The sequence below is a fragment of the Rhinolophus hipposideros genome, assembly GCF_964194185.1.
Source record: "Rhinolophus hipposideros genome assembly, chromosome: 6".
Classification (NCBI taxonomy): domain Eukaryota; kingdom Metazoa; phylum Chordata; class Mammalia; order Chiroptera; family Rhinolophidae; genus Rhinolophus; species Rhinolophus hipposideros.
This window is the reverse complement of record NC_138052.1, coordinates 44,041,648-44,064,402: the sequence shown is the minus strand read 5'-3', so window position 1 is coordinate 44,064,402 and position 22,755 is coordinate 44,041,648. Positions and strand designations below refer to the sequence as shown.

The following is a 22,755-nucleotide window of genomic DNA, read 5'->3' as shown; positions in this document are numbered from 1 at the left end:
CTTTACTCAGTTGTTTTTTGGTGTGGTTCCATTAAACATTATTCACTATCAGAAACAGCTCTACGAGAAGTAATTTCTTTATATTAAGAATATGGTGAAAGATATTCTTCACTATGTCACCAAACTATCATCTTCATGAAGATATTTGGGAAATCCCTGTCAGATCTTAATAACAGAAAAATTATACTTCTGTTGTTTTTTAATCTCATGGTAATTTGGAATTGTAAAATTCATATCTTTTGTAACCTATAAGTCAGCTAAAAAATAGTTTCTGAAATAACCATGGTGTAAGTAAATAAATTAACTTTGCATCCTGACTTTTTAGCTTACTCTCTGAATTTAAAAAAATGGGGCGGAGAATCAGATCTGTAGACCTGCAGAATCTGCTAATGGAACTCATGATGTAATACAATTGTTTTTTACCTCCTCTAGCTCCAGTATTTATGAAATTAGAGGGGACTCAACTGGCATGAATATGAATGCTTTCATGCCTGGTATGCCTCTTCAGAGAGGCCAGAGCAGAACTTGCCAACTAGAGTGTGTAGCGTATGGGTTACCAGTGAGCCACAACTACTAATTGCCTCAGTTTTAAAGTGGCAGCTTCTCCCGTGCCAGTTTCCTCTATCCGAGAGTAGCCTCACTTCTTTACCCCAAGTTACCAAATATATAAGTATTCTCATGCTTTTATGTGCCAAATGTAAAAACTGTTGGAAACTCTATGGTGTAATATTGTCTACCCATTTTCAGTTTCTTAGAGTTTAAATACTAATACAAATTTTATACATGGTCACTAGAAACATCTTGGGCTATATTTGTAATACTTATGAATGTGTAGAACTTGTAATATCTATATCAAAGCCTAGGAGTTTTGAGTGTTTCTCCAGTACAAGGATTCGTTTCAACCCTATGTAGCCACATCAGCAAAACAGAGAATATCTTAAAACCATTACTCAAGAAACGTGAGAGACAGAAAGAGTGACTTGTTTATGGAATTTTCATATACTCATGTGTTCTAACCAAAGCATCCTTTAAATTCATTCTATTACCTGATATCTTCAAGATTTATTTCATTACCACAAAAATAAATCATTTTAATTTTATCAAGGTAATATATAAAGTTATAAAATTAACATTTCCTCAAGGAAAAAATTTAAGTAGTTCAAGGAACACTTTTATTATTCAGTAACATGTTTGCCAACTGGATATTTCACAATAATCCTAAACTACACATTGAATTCCTTGTCAAATATGGGTAATACCACTCTCATCCTCTCGTTTACTCCTTTTATAATTGACCTCATAGCATAAAATTATTTTCGTTGAGTTTTAAATTATACACATTCTTTTTAAAAAGTTTCTGGAAGTAGAATCAGCATTTTTAAAAAGGTTATAAACCTTTTTATAGTTATAGCCTTGGATCTACAAAGGGAAGAAGCCAATATTAGACTCATCAACTTTCTTTTTAGACCAAGACCACAGAAATAGAAATGAAGAAAAGATCACCAACTTCTATAATCACTTCTTTGGATGTGTTGGATGATGCTACTATCAGACATGGAGAAGGTAAAGAATATTTAGATACTATGGAGGGTACTATTTATAAAATTTGCTTTTAAAGCAATCCTGCAATTTCCTCAGAATTTTGATAATAGCTAAAATTTAAGGAATAACCTGAGAATATTAAAATGAACAAGTCATAACATTTCCATAAGCATAGTGTTTTAAACATTAGAAAGCATTACCAAAGAGTGCCAAGGAATTTTCTTTAGTATTTCAAGTGACGTAAAAGTAGTAAGTTGTAACTAAAAATATAGGTTGGAATATATAACATTAAGATATTAAGGTCCTTTCTATGTTGACTTTTGCTTTTTAAACACAGAGCCAGTAACTCATTATCATGGACAATATTGAAAGGCATTATTTGGAAAGCATATAAATCCAGGAATTATAAAACTCTCCATTATATTCCATATTTGCTTTTCTTGAGAGACACTCCGATGTTTTGTTTTTCTAATACAGTTTGTCTCGTTTTCATTTGTCTGACTCAGCAAGAATGAACAAAATTTCAGAGGAAATTTACTTTGCTCTGCTTTTTATTAATATAAAATATTTCTATTTGGTAACTCCAAGACAGAAGTCTAGTTTCAAATCTGTTTTTACATGCAAAAGTGAAAATTTTCTATTAGTTAAATTTAAATAGACAATTTACTAACGTTGAGTTTATCCATTCTTTCATTGCAGAACATCAAACCTCTCAGAAGAGATGCCCATTGTGTTGGTATAAATTTGCTAAAACTCTGTTGATCTGGAATTGTTCTCCCTGTTGGTTAAAATTGAAAGACTTTGTCCATGTAATTATAATGCATCCATTTACTGATCTGTTTCTCACCGTATGCATAATTCTAAACATATTTTTTATGGCCTTGGAATGTTATCCAATAAGTAAAGAAACCATCAATGTTCTCAGCGTTGAAAACCAGGTAAGGTTATTTTCATTTGCAATTTTAAAATTTTAAATTATTATTATCCCTTTATTTATTTTATAACTGCAATATGTTGCAAGTGTATTATATGAGTATTGGATGTAGTCTTGTTTTCATGCTTCTCCACTTCACCACACCCAGTCCTATTTTGTAAATGTTCTTATTATCAATGAATAGGTTTATACCTAGAGTTGAAAATTCTGCCATTTAAATTTGGGATTCCTAGCCAGCTGCTTGGCAGTAAGGTTAAGTGGACATTATTTATTCCCTCTCCCTTCCCAAGTATACCCTTTCTTGGTACCATAACCCCGTAGATCAAAGAAGGGCTGCGGTGCAATAACAGACACAAGTTCTACACTGACACCTGATTCTGAATCCTGGCTACAGCTACACTTGACCCTGTCTGCTTTCACCACCTGCCTTTGCCTTTGCCAAGATATCATTTGGTCTCACCTATCCTTTTCTTCCCATATTATTTAAAAGGCAAAAGAGAGTTCTGTGAATTTAAAAACAAGTCACATTCAAGCAAATACATATTGTTTATTTTATTTTATTTTGTTTTTATTGTTGTTGCTGATGTTAATTGCTTGGTATTCATACAGCTAAACGGCTCCCAGTATTGAATCACACGTTTACTTGATACCAAAACAGTAATTTAGTTATTTCTACCAGTATAGCTTTAAAAAGGCAGTTCCCATAGGTTTACTCTGTTTTTATTCTGTATCATATATGTACCTCTTTTATTATTTTACTAGTTGAAAAATTAATTACCTTAATATATACTCCATAAACGAAAAGGAACTATCCAAACTGAAAAATTTTCACCTTCAAATATTCTTTCAGTTTCTTCTAGACTGACATTAAAAAAATAATTGAAGATTCTGTATATAGTGTTTAACATTAGATTGTTAAATAAAATGTATGAGTGTGTTGTTGTAATATAGACTCCGAAGCTAATTAGATATGGACAGAGGAACTGTGAAGAGTGTGGCAGTGAAAAGTTAGTTTCTGTGCATGAGGGTTCTGACGAGAGCTATTGGAATCATATTCTCACCCATGTGCTTTGTTTTTATTTAGGTTTTTATTGGAATTTTCACAGCAGAAATGATTTTTAAAATAATTGCCATGCATCCATATGGGTATTTCCAAAAAGGCTGGAACATTTTTGATTGCCTAATTGTGTTCCATGGTTTAGCAGAACTTTATCTAGTAAATGTTCATGGAATGGCTCTTTTTCGATTATTCAGGGTGGTAAGTAGAGTCCACGACCTACATTTTATTTTATGAAAATTTATCTCAGTTTCCTCAGACATAAAATGGGAAGAATAATAATACCCTTGGGTCATTGGGAGCTGAATAAATTAACACTACCCCAGGAAAGAGTAAGCAGTCTCCAAATGCTGTTATTTGACCAAAGCACTAAAGGAAATAAGCCATAAATGTAGCACAGTTGAGATGTAGTTTTAGAAAGCAGGGCCAGGGTACTGGGTCAGTTTTGAGGAACAGGATAATGAAGAGCACCAGAAGCAGAATGTCAATGTATAAGTAAGGAATTGTAATCAGGTATTTCTAAATGTAAGAGCAGTCATGCCAGTGGAATGTTATAAAAATTATTAAGTCAGAATCAGTGTATGTCTCAATGCAGGGTGAGGGTAAGACTCAGAAAACTAGGAAGTGGAATAATGTTATTAGAATGGTATTTATGGAAATGTTAAGTATTTGATAATAATATATTTTCACATTCTGGTAACAAGTTAAAGGAATGTAGCAATAATTAAGAACAATTTAGTAGATTTGATCTTATACAAATGATTCTTTAGAGCCCTGTCTTAAATCCTCATCCATAAACTTTTCTAATGAGTGAGAGAAATATATACAAGATATAGTTTTCAAATTCATGGATGAAACAAGACTTAGAAATGCAGAAAATATGATAAAAGATAGTATCAAAATATATGAAAGGGTAATAACAGACTGAGTAAAAGATGATTAAGTTTTACATGGATAAACATAAATTCTTACTCTTGAGTCCAGAAAGCCAAATATATACTAGAAAAAGTTAGGGATGACACAGCACGTATTAAAATGATATATGGGTTTTAGATGCCTAATTTCACTGTGACATGGTCGCTAAAATATTAAGGAAATCTTGTGCTATAACAAAAGAAATAAAAAGTTTAGTGAAAAGAAGGGAAATATTCAGACTTAAACGTAGAATGTTGTGTTTGGTATCTGATATGTTATGTTAAAAGGGAAATACACAATAGATCCTTCAATGGAATTCAGTGGAAGGTGACAAGCTTTTTCAATATCAACTATATGTCACAGTGTGGGAAAATAGCCAATACATTATAAAAAGCAAAACAAAGAATTGATGGCTGTCCTATAAGACATTAAAACATAAAACTAGATTAATTATAGTAGTATAATTTTGAATGGGAATTGAGAGATCAATAAATGAGAATATATGGGTTAGTGTAAAAATTATAGAATATCTATGATGTATTAAGAATTCTATATGAAATGACTTTTTGGTGGTTAGTATTAATGCTCAAAATTGAATATTGCATTAAATATTATATATGTATATGTGTATAATGTTGATTAAAATTTTAAATGTACATCATAATAAATGTTAAACAGGTTTCTGTTGTTTGTTTCTTATGTTTGTTGTTTTTTACATTGCTCTCTAAGATGCGAATTTTCAAGTTGGGGAAATATTGGCCAACATTTAGGATTCTGATGCTGACTCTTAGAAACTCATTGGTGGCCCTGAAAGACTTGATCCTGCTTTTGTTCACATTCATGTTCTTTTCTGCTGTGGTCGGCATGAACATGTTTGGTTCGAGTTACAAAGATTGTGTCTGGAACATAGACAAAGACTCTCAATTCCCACGCTGGCACATGATTGATTTTATCCACTCCTATCTGACCGTGTTCCGGATTCTCTGTGGAGAGTGGATAGAGACTTTATGGGATTGCTTTAATATAGCAGGCCAATTCCATTGTTTTCCTTTTTACGTGATGGTCATTTTAATTGGAAACTTATTGGTAAGTAATCCATGCTTTTAAATGTTCCTTGATATAATATAGTCCAATATTTTCATGTTGTGGATTTATGGGACTCAGTGGTCTATAGCTTTGCTGTCCAATATGGTGTCATCCAGCCGCATGTTGCTATGTTTCAGTTGAAATATGGGTGGTCCAATTTGAGATGTGCGCTAAGCGTAGAAAACATCCACTAAATTTGAAGTCTTACCCAAAAAAATAAAGTAAATTATTTCATTAATAATTTTTATATCGAGTACATTTTTAAGTGATAATATTTTTGTATATTTAGTTAAATAACATATTTTAACAAAATTGATTTCACCTGTTTTTGTCTATGCTTTGAATGTGGCTACTGGAATATTGCTGATGTGCATCATAGTTTTGTTGGGTAACACTGGTTTATAACCTTGCTACTCAAAGTAGCATTAGCATCAAGTGTTAGACTATCTGCAGACTCTCACACCCTTATCCCAGACCTTCTGTAGGAAACAGAACCTACATTTTAACAGTATCCCCAGGTGATTTGTACGCACTTATAGTTTAAGAAGTACTTAAGCTAACTCTAGTTGTTAAGCATGGCTGCGCATTGAAAGTACCTGAGGAATTAATAAAAATATACTAATGTCTTGGATCTGTTCCGAAATATTCTGATTTTATTGGTAAGTGGACATAGCCTGGTCATCAGGATTTTTTAGGAATCCTCATTTGATTAAATTGTGCTGCAAAGTTTGAAAACCACTGGCCTATAAAACTATTATGCATTAACTAAGAGAAAAAGCTTTCACTTTTAAATTTCCAGTAATTGAAGTAGTGCTACATGAATTGAGTAAGTAGCTTTTTCTTCTTCTAAGAAAAAGGAATGACTTATAAAAGAAAATTGTTCTTACAGGAATAAAAGGACACAATATTTGCTTTTAAATCATAAGTTTCAGAGATCAAGTACATTTCCCAAAAGACTAAAAAGAAAATCACAGGTTAGACTCCATTGGATTGGTGCCTTCCTCATTGCTTCTATTTCACCCTGGCCATAACCCCTGTCACACACTTACCACATTGACATTATGTTTCATTGTGGATGTACTTATCTCTCTTCCTTATTAAACTGTAAGCTCCAAGAAGGAAGAGATCATGATGCTTCTCTGTATCATCAAAGCCCAGAACAGTGCCCAACATGTAAATATACTTCAATATCCCCTGCCTTCATTGCTATCAATACATTTTCAACTCCAAGTAACATAAAATACTATTCCAACTGGCTGAAACAAAAATGAGCATATATATCAATATGCAACTCAAAATAGCAGATATTTAACTTCAGTTATGGTGTGACACATAATTTCAAACAAGATCATTAAAGACATGTCTTTGTATATTTCAGATCTGTCTTTTTCTATGCCCATTACTGTCTGGTAGCCTCTGTTTTATCAAGATGGCTGTTGCAGTCTAAAGCTTCATGTTTTCAAGTCTAATAGAAGAGTAAATTCCTATTTCTTTCCTAGAAGCCACAGCAAATTTATTCTATTATCTCATTAGCTCTGAGTCACATGTCCATTTCTCAACCAATCTCTATTGCCCAGGGTGTGGAATATATTAACATACATTAATTACTATGTTAAGCCCCTCAGGCTCCTCTCTTAGAGCTGGAGATGGTGTCAATCCAAACCCAAATCATACAACTACTAATGGGATAAGTATCTAATGGGATAAGATAATGGGATAATTTTCATTTCCCAAATGAAATATAGGTTTCTATTCCCAAAGAAAGGGCTATGGCTGATGGCTGGTGTAAACAACACACACACACACACACACACACACACACACATACACACACACACACACACACACACACACACTTCTAAAGAAAATAATCAGAAATGCTGAGATAATAATGTAATTGCATTTGTTTCTTTGTTTTTGGACTCCACTCCATTTCTCATTTTTCTTATTCATACTGATCAGAAACTTCAAGTCTGTGGGCAGAGGGATTTCAGGATAAAATGAAGTTACATGAACTTCCATTTCCAATTGATTGACCATCATATTGCTTGGCTTCCTATCTTTAAAGTTTTATTCCCCTCAACAGTCATCCAGCTGTGGGGCATCATAATAATAATACTAGAGTAAATACAAAGGGGAAAATGCAAGGAGAGAATTTTTGAGGTTGTAGGTTTTTTCCCCACACACATCCAACTCACTGCATTACAGCATTATAATTTCACACCAAGACTACAGAACTGGTATAAAGAGAAGTTATTCAGAATTTTTTTAAATTTTATCTTATTCACCCAGCAAAATTCGAACAGTGATTCAGAGCCTTAAGTGGAAACCTTAAAAAAGTCATCGTGTAAAAAAAAAAAGTCATCGTGTACAAAAGCAAATATTTAAAGTGCCTTTTAAATATTTCTATGCAGTGTTGAGTTGTAGAAAAAATACAGAGTTCAGAGTCAATCAAAAATAGGTTTAAATTTCAGTTTTGTTATTTACTAATTAAGCAGCTTTGTGCAAATTACATAGCTTCTTATCTAACCTTGACAATATCTAACAGAACAAACGTAACAATAATACATGACTTAAAGGGTTATTGTAATTTAAATAGAATTAGCTAGCAGTCTATAAATAATCATAAATGTTTGCTTAACTGTCTTTAAACTCTAGAAATTATAACTCCCACAACTACAGAATTTTGTAAATTATTTAACATTATTATAAGTTTCAGTTAGGCACCTTCCAGATGTTTTACCTGCAATTTAAGTAGTAGCCACCAGGTGAATTATGGTATCTTATTAAGGTCACATAAACAAACTAAAGAGAGATCAAAACATGAAAAGAAGTAGAAAACAATATAAAATCTAGTTGCTTTTTAAAAATAAAAAATTTGATCCTAAATATGTATGTTAATATATTTATATATTTCCAAGTTAAATATGTTAATATATAATAGAACAGTATTAAAATAGAAGACTTAATATATGTTAAAGTACTTGATTACTAATCAGAAAAATAATTACTTAAGTAAATTTTGAATTGTCTTTCTCTTCCCTACTACTGTGTTTTGGTATCAATTGCTCAATTCTCACCTAATAGGTAGTAGATATGTTTGAAGTAAAGGAGAGAGCAAATTTCAGGAGAGACTTTTAAATGTTTTATTTTCTATACATTATCTCACCTTTTATCTCTTTATTAAACAAAAAGCAGCAAAATGTGTTTTGAATCTTGTTGTAACACTGTGACTGGAAGAAAGTTACCCTGAGTTTATATAATATATATTTCCCCCTTCCTTCTTTATTACTCAAATGAGAAGAGATAGTCAGACCTCTATAGTTTTGGGTCATTTACATATCCTGTTTTTCCTTTTTAATCCTTTAAAAGACTAGACTATTTTAATTCAGAGCACATTTGAACAAAGCAGTAGTGTTGTATAGTGTTTTAAAGTTCTTTTTTTATTCCACAGTTCCAGAGTATTTTGAACTTCATTTTCAGCTTTTTAACATTATTATTACATATGTATGTATACATATATATGTTGCATGGGTATATGTGGGAGATTGTGTGTACATGTTTATGATGTAAGATTGCAAGCTCCTAAAAATACAATTGCTAAAGTATAATTTTCCCTTGTCCAAATCCTTGTACAAAATCTATTCTTTCATTCACTCCATAATTAATTAATTTTTCAACAAATAGTTATCACTGACTTTGTGCCTAGCACTGATAGTTGTCTACTTAAAAGAAAATGTGGTTCCTGCTCATATGGAGCTTATAGTCATGAAATTATTACCTAACACCTTTTCCTTATTTCTCACCATGCCTAATACTAAATCAAATAAAGGAGGGAAAAGAACCAACTACCTTAACTTATATTTGGTCTCGCCCTCTTACATCCTGAACTTGCTATCCTTTGAAAAATGATACCGATGCAAAAGTGGAGTTCCTACATGGGTCCTGGCATCCCTGCCAAGATTATCTGTAGTAAACCTTATTGTCAGATGAGACACCAGTGTGAAAGCAGCCATACTATTCTCTGGATCACTGTTTTGTCAGTTTTTATTTTTTGTCCTCTGAGACTCTCTCATTGTAGGTTATAGAAAACATATGGCAGTTGTTCAGATGATCTCACCTGTATGAAATTTCCACGTTGAGCTATCTTGTACCGTACATTTTATTGCTGCCCCAAAACTATGGTTAAGCTTAAGATTATTTATTTGATGACATTAGTATCTGCAATAGTATTCTGATTTTCCCATCTGAGTCTTAATTAAACCTTCTTTTCCTAAGAGATATGAGGATCTATGTATAGAGAAGTAAAAGCAAGCTATTAGGATTGAACACTATATGGGGGGCAGTTCATATTATCTCAGGTGTGTATGGGCATGAGAAAGACAGTAATTATCCGAGTAGCTGAGAACTTCATCTCTTCACTTAGATCCAGAACTCAGAAAGTAGTTTTAACAAATGAGTGTTAGGAGGTCTTTATATACTTATTTTATGTACACATAAGTTGTCAGTATAATTAATTTTAAGAGTACGTATACCTTCATGTGTGAAGAAATCAGAAACACAAGTTATATAAGTTATATATGCACAGCAGGTCCTAGAATAACATGATTTTGTTTAATGTCATTTCGGCCACCCTCGACCCTGAACTGCAATAAGCAGATTGGAAAATAATTGTTTTACTTGTTTTGATTAATCTTTCTTAAATGTATATATAGCTTATTTCAATGTTTAATATTAGAAGTGTTTTGGGTCTTTATTTAGAGTTTGGTGATGTTTTTGTGACCAGAAATATCCTGTAGGAACTGAGTTCTTATTAATTATCCTATGGTAGTTAGCCTATATCAATTAATCTATGGTAAAATTAGTTTCGTTTTATGGCATTTCACTAATCACCACTTCCAAGAACCTATGGATGACATTAAGTGAGGACTAACTGTATATATAATTTATGCCATTTTTAACTTTTCCCTCTAAAAAAAATATGCAAAGCATAAAGTAAATTAAATATTAAAAAGCTCAAATATCTGAAGAGAGAAAACTCCCATAATAGGCAAAATGCTCAAATTATTTAAGTTTAAGAGAAAAATCAATATGAATCTCTTGCACTAGAGTTTAAAAATGTCATTTAATTCTCCACAATCACAAATAAAATTAAAAAAATGATTCTCTGGAAACTGAAATGCTTGATCGTGTTTCTTAGTGATAGTTAAGGTTAAAATATATACTATCCTTGAGTTCAAATAACTCGCAAGTATTAAGAATAATGCTTAAATCACTCATCACTTTCTTATTTGACCAAATTTATTACCACAAATAATCAATTAACCTATCCAATCCCTGTGCTTGCATGTCTCAAGGAAAATTAGATGTGAGCTTCAGAACCAGGAATAGCTCTGTCCCCATGAGATTTTTTTACAGGTTTGCAGAATCCATGAAGATGTAATTACACAACTTTCTGGGATAGAGCTGAAGTGAATTCAGCCACCAGGAGTAGTAATACATTTTCTTACCTTGGGAGAGGCAGCTTAGCTCAGTGAAAGAAAACAAGCTTCAGAATTAGATAGACTTGAGTTCATTCTCTGTGTCCTTTGATATTTGACATCTGTAAATCTTGCATTTTTTTGTTTATAAAAATGAAGTATATAATGTTGTGACCTGAAACTAATAAAAGTAATAAATTAAAAAATGAAAAAGAAATATGAAATGCGGAAAAAAAAAAAAAGAAAGAATGTTGTGACTTCTGGCTCTACAAATCCCTAGCACAGCTCCTGACCCATTGTAGATGAGTAAGAATTACCTAAAAAGTATTGTAGTTCATATGCTGCTTTCAAATCTCAGGTTAGTTTTTGTTTGTTTTGTTTTGTTTTGTTTTATAACGATTTGTTATTGTGTAAAAGGAAACAAAAATGAGATATACTTATTTTCGTTACTTCCTCCTTTAGATATTATACCTGTTTCTGGCCTTGGTAAGCTCATTTAGTTCATACAATGCTGCAACAACTGAAGTGAATGATGAAGCAAAAAATCTCCAGCATGCAATGGCAAGGATCAAGACAGGAATAAACAGTGTGCTTTCTAAAGTATTACGCAAAAAACAAAATGTTAATGTTCCCAAGGAGCCAATGGACAATGTAAATGATACCTACGTTAAAGAGAATATTTCTGACTATACCCTTTCTGAATTGAGCAACACCCAAGATTTTCTCAAGGATAAGGAGAAGAGCAGTAGCACAGAAAAAACCACAATGGCCGAAAATGAGGGTCAATCACTTATCCTCAGTCCTAGTGTCTCTGAAACTGTACCGATGGCTTCAGGAGAATCTGACATAGAAAATCTGGATAATAAGGAAATTCAGAGCAAGTCAGGTGATGGAAGCAGCAAAGAGGTAAGATGTTTCCATATCTTGATTAGTTATTGTTGATTTATGGTATTGTTGATAAGAAAGTGAATCATCACTGAAGTTCCAGAATTAGATTACCCATTCAGTTTTTGCTATCTCACTCCTGCTCTTGATTTTATGCTTCTGATCAAGTTACTTAAATTTTCTAAACTTCAGTTTCCTCATCTGTAAATGAGGATAAAATTGTATCTATTTCTAAGGGAATGTAAAAGGATTAAAAACAATAGTTCAGTAGTGCATAGAACAATGTCCAATATGTAGTAAGCATTTAGTAAACATGAGGTAATATAATTATAAAATTCTATAAATTAATAAGCAGGTAGTAGAGGGTTATGTAAAGCATACTGAAGAAAACTAAGTTTTCCAGTATATTACTGGAGAAATCACTAAACTCTTTTGGGCATCTTTAAAATTTGAGATTGTACTAGAGGAGTGCTAAGATACTTCCTTGCTTGTGCCAATTCTAAAATTCTTATCAATTAATTTCTGCAACATATACCGTGTTTCACCGAAAATAAGACCTAGCCGGACCATCAGCTCTAACGTGTCTTTTGGAGCAAAAATTAATATAACAGAGTTGGCCCGGTGGCTCAGGCAGTTGGAGCTCCGTTCTCCTAACTCTGAATGCTGTCGATTTGATTACCACATGGGCTAGTGGGCTCTCAACCACAAGGTTACTGGTTCAACTCCTCGAATCCCGCAATGGATGGTGGGCTCTGCCCCCTGCAACTAAGATTGAACACAGCACCTTGACCTCCCAGATGGCTTGCCTCCCAGATGGCTCAGTTGGTTGGAGCATGTCCTCTCAACCACAAGGTTGCCGGTTCGACTCCCTCATGGGATGGTGGGCTGCGCCCCCTGCGACTAGCAACGGCAAATGGACCTGGAGCTGAGCTGCGCCCTCCACAACTAAGACTGAAAGGACAACAACTTGACTTGGAAAAAAGTCCTGGAAGTACACAATATTACCCAATAAAGTCCTGTTCCCCTTCCCCAATTAAAAAAAAAAACTTGAAAAAAAGAAAAATTAATATAAGAACCGGTCTTATATAACACCCAGTCTTATATTATAGTAAAATAAGACTGGTTCTTATATTAATTTTTGCTCCAAGAGACACATTAGAGCTGATGGTCTGGCTAGGTCTTATTTTCTGGGAAACAGGGTATTACAACATATAAAATTGAATTGGACTAAAAGAATAGAGAAATCACCAGGTTGATTTGCAAACAGTTTGTAGCTTTCTAAATTCCCAGACAAAAAATGGCGGCGGCACACATTTAAAGAAGGGTAGATAATGCTGTTCACTTAGCTTCTAAAATGTACACCCTACTTGATACAGTCTTGTTGTCTTCATTTGCAAGCTGCATAATGTCTTAGTAAGTGGTGCATTTTAATAGAATCAGAGATCACATTGGCACTAGGCTTCTTGCCCTGGGCCTCACACTAGGAACTCACTGAAGATGACTCATAGGCACTGAAGAGGGGCAGAGAATGTCTCTTTCCAAGTTCCCAAAGTCTCTGACACTGTCTTGTCTCCCAGACCCCTTCTGGCTTGGCGGCTGTTCTGTTCAGTAACTTCTCAAGCTGGTCTTATGAAAGGTGTTGAGCTTTAGTTATTCAAAGTCCTTCCAGCTCTGAGTGAAGGTATCTTTGTTTAAGAGAAACATTTTCACTCCTTACTACACACAATATTCTAAGGTTCATTTTTCTTTAATATAATTATGAGAAATCAGGGGGCAATTCCTCTCCAGCACACTTCTGTATCTTCACTTAAGACTTTGACTACCATCCATCTCTGGGTAACATTGCTGTTTATCACAGTACATCAGTCAAGATGTTCTGGGAAACTCCTTTCCAATCTCGTTAAAAAGTTTGGGATATGAAAATATACAGGAAAGATGGAATTAAATATAATTGTAACTGTTGAGGTTGCAGAAGCTACAATTCATACTGCATCATTATTTGATCCTGTTGATTGGTTAACTACTCATAGGTTTGTTCACTTATTTGTATGTTTAGTTATATATTTAATTTAATTAGACACTTTCCAGATTCTGAAGCCCATGGCTACTTAGGGTATTGATCTACCAAAAGCCAAAGAATAAAATATAAAAATCGCTTGTGATCTGATAATTCAGATGCATATGTTTGTTTCTTTGGTTTTTAAAGTTGCAGCTTTTTTATTACAAATATGTAACTATAAAGTTTATAAAAATAATATCAAACTTTACATTGGGTTTTGTAACTTTTTTCACAATGCAGCAATATATCATGGTCACATTCTCATGCCATTAAGCAATCTTCCACTAAACTAAATTATAATTTTGAATCTTAATTGATATATTTGTAAATTTAAAAATATGTATAATAAAAGGAGTTCAGAAGAAAAATCACATCAAATAGTTTAGAGATGCAAGGGTTTAAAACCTCTTAAAAGGCCTATAAATATAAGGTGTATGATTTTCAATTATTGTACCTCCAAATATTATATAATATTAATTTGATTGTCTGCTTCCAACTCAGTAGTGAATTGCTGTAGCCTTTAGTTAATCACAAATATAGAAAATTTAAGGGAAATTGAAATAATAAAAATGATTTGTTTCCTTAAGAGTATCCTGCTGGACATATTTTTTTAATTGAACACCATGTCTTACTGACAATTCACCACTAAGATTTAAGCAAACAAAGCTTCCTAATTATATTTCCTTGACATTTATTGTGCATAAGACCAAGAAGTAGGACAAAATATTTACAATTTCCTTTCTTTTATACTCTACCCCGATCTTTCCTTAACTTTTGAAGAAATAAGACTGGTTTTCTTCCAAACGTTTTAGTACACATCTTAATTTTTAAAATTAGAAAATAATTTTGTATGCTATTAACTTTAGGGTCTTGGTCACTTTAAGGATGATATGTTATATATTCATTTTTAAATAAAGTAAAATTAAGGGTGGTGAGAAAATCATTTCAAGTACAGGTCAAGTATGTCATTTGCATTATTACCAAAGGTACAAAGTCTGCCTTATGCTAGCCAGCCTTGAACTGCAGACAAGAATAGAGTGGGAAAGAAGGTCAATATCTGCACCTAGCTTCTTCTCATAGGGGTATCACTTTCCCAGATCTACTCTTGACACTAGACTATACATCTTTGGGGAGAACAGTACTATTAAGGGAACGTTAATTTTAGTTTTAAAAATATTGTAGCTTACAATAATTTTTGAGATTTAAAAAAAATATTAAATTTATTGGGGTGACATGGATTAGAAAATTATATAGGTTTCCAGTGTACAATTCTACAATACATCATCTATATATTTTACATGGTGTATTCACCACGCAGTCAGTTCTTCTTCCATTACCATTTATTTGATCCCCTTTACCCTTTTCTATCATGCCCCCCCTTACCGTCTGGTAATCACTAATCTGTTGTCTGTGTCTGTGTCTGTGAGTTTCTGTTTGTACTTCAACTCACGAAGGTATGTATGCATTTTAATACCAATCATGAAATTGACCTTAAGTCTTTCAAACCTGATAACAGTCTTTATGTACATATTTTTTTCTTATTTCTGTAAATGAAATAAACTTTAACTACAGTGAGTAAATTAAATTTTGTTCACATTTTGGTGGGATTTTACTTTTCAGAAGGTAAAGCCATCTAGCTCATCTGAATGCAGTACAGTTGACATTGCTATCTCTGAAGAAGAAGAAATGATCTATGAACATGATAAGCTAAAGCATCTTAAAAACAGTAAGGAAAAAGTTCTTTGATAATTATATTGAAATTAGACTATATTTCTCTTACACTAAGTAATACTATTGGATATATTTTTAATTTTAAAAAGTTTATTAATTTGGCTTGGAATACACACACACACATGCACACATGAATCATGATAGAAACTTATAATAAATGTCAAGAAAAAAGTCAACTTTTGGAAAAAAGAAAAAGGACCTATATTTCCTAGGGAGACTAATGAAGTAGTTAAAAGTGTTGGCTCTGGAATCAGGCAGCCTGAGTTGAAATCCCAGTCCACCACTTACTAGCTTTTACTTATTCTCTCTCTGACTCGTTTTCTAATATGTAAAATGAAGATAATAATAAAAGTTACCGTTGGTGATTAATAAAAAGATTAAATTAGGTTATGTGTGTATGCGTGTGTGTGTGTGTTTGTGTATTTTTATGCCTCATGGAATGAAGTCAATATTTAAATGCTCACATGAAAACATCCTATAACTTTCATAGGAAAAGAAATCATGCAATGGTGATGTATTTTTACATTTCACATGAATATTAAGAATTGTACAAGGCTTCAATTGGTTGGCTCACTTCATATGTAACATATACCTCTTGACTTATAATTAAAATTAGTTTTTAAACAAGATTAACAAATCACTACATGTTCTGGACATTTGAAATCACTGGAAATAATCAAAATAGAAACTGCTAAATGCTCATATTTCTATATTCGAAATAAGAACCTGCCCTCAGTAAATTGAGTTCTAGGACATAAATCATCCAAGACAAGGGAAGAAACACTTTCTATACTTTTTATGACCAAAGGTATATAAATTGATATTAGGTAAAATTCTAAAATGAAAAATTTTGATTTTTAACTCCACCCTGTTAATCACTCTCTTCTCCTTAGGTTCTCTTTATGCTAACTCTCTTGCCCAGAAGTTAGAGTTCAAAACCATGCACATGTACCCTACCCACAAAGTATTCTACAATCTAGGTTAGCTCCTTAGATAGTCTCAACCAAAATTCCCATTCCCATACCACCTAAGAACTGAAATCAATTTATCTGACTTATCTGATGTTATATCTCTTAATATTTCATAAATAGTTGTATATTTAAATAAGAATGTTTGGTATTCCATGTAAATCTTCAGAAAATGAATTTTTAGGCATTATACCAAACTGTGATATTCAAAAGATATTGTACATGTCTGTCTGTCTTCCTCCCTTTCTTTCCTCTTTCTTCCTTCCTCTCTTTCTTTCTCTTCCTCTCTTTCTCTTCCTCCCTCCCTCCCTCCCTCCCTCCCTCCCTCCCTCCCTCCCTCCCTCCCTCCCTCCCTCCCTCCCTCCCTCCCTCCTTTCTTTCTTTCTTTCTTTCTTTCTTTCTTTCTTTCTTTCTTTCTTTCTTTCTTTCTTTCTTTTCCTTCCTTCCTTCCTTCCTCCCTTCCTCCCTTTCTTTTGATTCGGTGATAAATACTATTCTCAGACTGTGTCCCTCAAGATTAGAGGATGTGCTAAGTCATCTCTGCCTTTCATAATTTCTTTCTTCCTCCTATTATCAAACTCACAAGTTAACTTTTCTTTTTTTCCTCAGTGATTGCAGTTGTCAGTACAGCAGGGCTAAAAATCAAATGTTTATAAGCCAGAGACCACCTGTATTCTGTAAATAAGTAATTGCTAAAGCATATGGTAGAAACTTTGAGATGTTTACTTTTTCATGAGTTTTCCAGGATTTTCTTCTTAACAGTTTTATTCTTGACAGGGCATGAACAAAGATCTTCACCTTGTCAAATCAGTAGAGAATCCAAAAGAAGAAAAATTTGTCAAAACATGAGGAAAACCTGTTGCAAGATAGTAGAAAACAGTTTTTTTAAGTGTTTCATTGGCCTTGTCATTCTGCTCAGCACAGGTGCTCTGGTAAGTCATAATATGTGAGATTTTTATGGGAAAAAATGTATCAGAAGTCATTTTATGTCCATTTATGCAGTCACCATGCCAAATTAGTTTTCCCCAGAAAACTTATTATAGCACCAAAGTTTGTATTCTATGATTTTAGTCTTGGAACATACATTATAGTTCCTTTAGAATCTATATATGCCTCATTCAATATTAAATAAATAATGCAGTTTCAAAATATGTGAATAACAGTGGGGAAAGGAATGTTAATAGATACCTAATTCTTCTTAATTTAATAAAGTTTCATCTAAGAAAGAAAGTTTAGTAATGTGCACGTGCAGAACTATTGTATTGTGCTAGTACTTTGGTACCTATTTAGTAGGGAAAGAGGAGTGTTGCATATACTTTTAAGGACCTTTGAACTATAAATATATTTATTCATACCGACAATCTTAATTCTGGGAAATTATCCTACAAATATATGAACAGGTATTAAATGCATTTACAAGGCCATGCTCTGGAGAATTTTTTTGTAATAACAAAAGATCAAAGAGCAAAAATAGTCCATAGTAGATGACTGTTTATACTATGGTACAATCATCCAATGGGACGCAGTGCAACTATTTAAAAGTGTAGAAGTTATATGCATGATGATATTGCAAGATAGAGTAATAAGGGAAAAGAAAAACCTAGAATAAAGTGTGTGACATGCTACATTTTATGTAGGAAAGAAAGGGAAATAGAAGGTATATTATTTGCTTGTATTTGATTGAAGAAGATCAGAGAAGGATACACAAGAAGTGGTTAATTATGAGACGCACAGAACAGAGAAGGTGGAGTCGTGGTTGGGAACCAGACTTTATACTGCGTATATTTTTTAAGTAAACTTTATATTGACATCTATTACACATTCTGGCAACCATATAAGTTATAAATGTATAGGATCAAAGAGTGACAACACCTGTGTAATTGTCACTTGTCTTGAGAAATAGAACATTGCCAGGAATTCAAAACCATAGTCTGACTCCTCTCAGTTACTTCCCCATTCCATGAGAGTAGACAGTACATGCAAATAAACTGCCGTAGATTAGTTTTGCCTAGGTTTAATTTTTTCTTTTTTTTTTTTAATTTATTGGGGTGACAATTTTAGCAATTTTTTTTAATTGAAGCAGAGACTTCCAGTATATCTTTTTATATTATTTTACATTATGTACCTATTCAATAAATAAATACATGCAATAAAATAAAGTTCTTTGAAATAACTTTAGATTATATTTTTAATTTTCTCTTATAGATACTTTTACTCCATAATTTGTCCAATTATGTTAGTAACTCTATTGCTATTTTATATTTAATTTTATTTAACAGTAGGTTTATAAAAATCAAACCATTCTTTACATCAGATTACTTGGATTCTTGTTTACTTTTTGAACTCCAATGTACTTGGATGCAAGTCTACCTGAGATTATTGATATTTTACTGCCTTTTTTCAGTACTAAAATAAAAGCACCATGAAATTGCTTTGAATGGCATTATCAGACTTCACAACCTCCACAGTGAAATTAAGGTTGACCTATTAAAACTTAGAAGCTTTGGAGAAACTATTATATTTTTATTTTATATTCATGCGTTTCTATTGGTTTACCTGATTATTTCTTTAGTGGAACAAGCTTTGTGATGTTTTCTTATAATAGCAGTATGGATTAATGAAAACATTTTTTTTTTAACTCTCTGCTCCATTATTCACAAGTGTAATATATCTGTGAGTTGACTCCATGGAAATAGAGATAAGAGCCATGTCAGATATGACTAAAGGTTCCATCTCTTATATTAAGTTTGAGTAACTAATAGGAGAGAGGCATTTTAGATCACTAGAACAATTATAAGACCAAGTTTAGCCTCTATAAGAAGTGGTATTTATGGATTATGTGAATTAATCCAAGTGAAGTGAACCAGACCTTGAGACTACAACCTATGACTTTGCTCACCATCTGCCTACTAGAGATGGCATTTCATTCCCCATATGCCAAAAAACTTTTTAGAAATTGCATGTACACTAATCCTTAAATTTTTACCCACAGGCTTTTGAAGATATATATATTGATCAAAGAAAAACTATTAAAATCTTATTAGAATATGCTGACATGATCTTCACTTACATCTTCATTCTGGAAATGCTTCTAAAGTGGATGGCATATGGTTTTAAAGCCTATTTCACTAATGGCTGGTACAGACTAGACTTCATGGTTGTTATTGTATGTATTTTTAAAGAAAAACATTTAAAGCTATTTGATTTGCTCTTCCTTCTTTACTCTTATTCTCACTCTTCAATTTACCTAGATCTTCCTTTTTCCTCACTCTATACATTTGTAGTCACCAGCATCCCATATTTCTTCCTTTGTAATATTTAATACTTATCCTTTTTTTCTCATTCTAAAATTTTAAAAGTTCAGCATTTCATGCCTCGATTATTCTAATAGTCCATCTATGTACCCAGTGCTAACAGAATAGGATTATTGTACAATATCTTGGAAATATAAATGTCCTAAAATATTTAAATCCTGTTTGCTCAACTTTAAAATTATATATTCAAAATTAGACTACTTATCATTACCTTGACCAGTACCACACTAATCAAAGCCACCAAAATGTTTCATTTGGATCACTGCAATGCGTTCTAAACTGATATTCTTGCTTCCACCACTGCACACTTTCATTCTAATGTCCACATAGCAACCACTTACATTTTACTGTTGTAAAACGGAAGTCACTTTAAGTCACTTCTCTTCGTGAAACCCACCCCATTGCACTCAGAGTAAAAGTTACATCTGCAATCAAATGTCTGCAAGTCTCTACGTGATCCAGTCTTACCTCCTATTACTCTCCCTTTCCTCATTCAAGTCTATGTACTGTACCACCACCACTGGCCTTCTTGAAGCTCTCAGATATGCCAAGATCACTTGCATCTTAGTGCCTTTGCACTTACTCTTCCATCCACCTGGAGCTTTAGCCGACTCACCTCATTATGTCTGCTCAAATGGAACTGTTGAAATTAGGTCTTTCCGTATTTTCCTATTTAAAACTGCACCACTCCAATACGCCCTTTTTCCTTTACCTGCTTTCTTCATCTCCATAGCACCTACTGATATTATATCATTTATTCATTGATTTTGCTTATTGTCTTCCCCCACTGAAAGATAAGCCCCATTAGGGCAGAATTGTTTTCTCAATTTGGTTCTCTCCTTATCTCCTATTCCTAGAATAATTCATGTCATATAGTAGCTGCTCAATAATTTTGCTGAATGAACAAATGTCTCCCTATTCTATAGGCGATGATTGAAGTTTCTTAGTTTATTAATGATGACTTAAAATATCTTACTTCTGTCTTCTAAATTAATTCTTGGAAATTAACCTTCTACTCCAACCAAACCACACTTTACCTGTAACCCTCTTTCCTGTTTCCTGGTCATTGTTCTTATGTGTCCACATCCCTCCATGCTTACATAAATAATACCTACCCTTACTTCAAAACCCACTTCAAGACTATCTGTTTAATATAGGGTAACAAAAAAAACAATTTTTTTAATTTATATTGCCTTGTAAATACAGAAAATGTGAAGTTATAATAAAAGTTAATCATTACTACCTTAATCTCCATTAACATTTATTAACTTTGAATCATTTTTATTCATATATGTTTGCTTTTAAAAAATCACCTTAGTATCTTTCTATACTTTTTGTAATTTGTACTTGGACTTATCAATATTCATATCTTCTTTGATGCCTCTCCTCTGAAATCTAATTCTGTGCATTGTCTTACCCATATTTATATATGAATGCATATGTAAATATATTCCAAATTTTGTTTTAATGAATACATTGTACACTATTACTATATTGCAAATAATCATGAAACTTAATCTAATTTTAAATGGAAAAAAATGGATATAAATATTAATCCTTAATTATAGAATGTCAAATATATAAATGTTGTTTGTTTCAACATATATTCCTATTACCAGAAAATATTTTTATCTTTTTAAAGTGATTTTAACACAAAACTATTTTCTTATAATTTTCTGTAATCATTGTTAAAATATATTAAATATATTTTAAATCTTTTGCATATTTCTTGGTAGGCTTTGACTGTTTGTTTTTTTTTTAAATAAATACAAAGTCTACAGATTGTTTTGGTTAAAGTTAAAATTAAATCCTATTAATTCTTGTTTGTTTTTTATCTAGGTGTTTTGTCTTAGCTTAATAGGCAAATCTCGGGAAGAACTAAAACCACTTATTTCCATTAAATTCCTTCGGGCACTCAGAGTTCTATCTCAGTTTGAAAATATGAAGGTAAGAGTTTTCAAATAAATCTGTTTATTTGGAAGTTTCCAAATAAATCTGTAAGTTTTTATTTAGGATTACTATATTTCTACAAATTATAAGTTTTGTAATTCTTTCATTTGTATCTTTAACAATGTTAATACAAAAACCTTATCTTCCACTACTTAAAAGTATAGAAGAAAGGTATATTAGCTATGCTTATTCTGATTTTAGGTCTTTATTGCTCATAAGATATGAAAACTAATAAAGATAAGCAAAAAATCTAATAGCTGAGAGAAAATATAATTTCAAAAGTATTACCAGTCTAACCCACATGGATGTGTGTATTAATTAAATTATCTCAATATTAAAAATATAACTGACAGAAAATGAAACTTTGATTAGTTAGTAACTCCTTTAAATTATAAGACCATTTTACAAACTAAGTAGTTATTTACTCCATAAAATAAAGTTTGCATTTTATTTGCATAAAATAAGTTTACTTTTTTTTAAGTCAGAAATCACAAGTAATGAATTCTTACCAGTTGTAAGAATTACCATGTCAAAGTTTTGACTACCATGTCAAAACTTCTGAACAATGTGAGAGAAACTAATAGGCTGAAGATGGCCGTCTTCAACCTTATGGGTCTGTTATGAAAATCATCTGTGCTCAACCTAATAGAAAAAGAAGAGTGTTTTACCACCATAAATAGTACATTATGTGGCTGTACAGAGATCGATTATGTACAAAAATGGCAGAAAAAGTCTAATTTTACCTTTTATTTCATAATCACACATTTGTTTTCTTGCATTTTTCATTTACATATTTATTATACCATTCGGGTACCTATTTGATTAATATTATGT

General features: G+C 32.3%; 1 protein-coding gene across 1 annotated transcript in view; it reads left to right on the top strand.

Annotated features, from left to right (window-relative positions):
• Nucleotides 1-22,755, top strand: part of SCN7A (sodium voltage-gated channel alpha subunit 7) — an 81,562-nt gene that overhangs the window by 45,215 nt on the left and 13,592 nt on the right. The window contains exons 11-19 of the mRNA XM_081051447.1: nucleotides 1,467-1,563; nucleotides 2,242-2,480; nucleotides 3,561-3,734; nucleotides 5,178-5,534; nucleotides 11,477-11,920; nucleotides 15,579-15,684; nucleotides 17,435-17,589; nucleotides 19,650-19,823; nucleotides 21,811-21,918. Of these exons, the coding sequence (XP_080907573.1) occupies nucleotides 1,467-1,563; nucleotides 2,242-2,480; nucleotides 3,561-3,734; nucleotides 5,178-5,534; nucleotides 11,477-11,920; nucleotides 15,579-15,684; nucleotides 17,435-17,589; nucleotides 19,650-19,823; nucleotides 21,811-21,918 (1,854 nt within the window). The remainder of the gene's footprint in view (nucleotides 1-1,466; nucleotides 1,564-2,241; nucleotides 2,481-3,560; nucleotides 3,735-5,177; nucleotides 5,535-11,476; nucleotides 11,921-15,578; nucleotides 15,685-17,434; nucleotides 17,590-19,649; nucleotides 19,824-21,810; nucleotides 21,919-22,755) is intronic.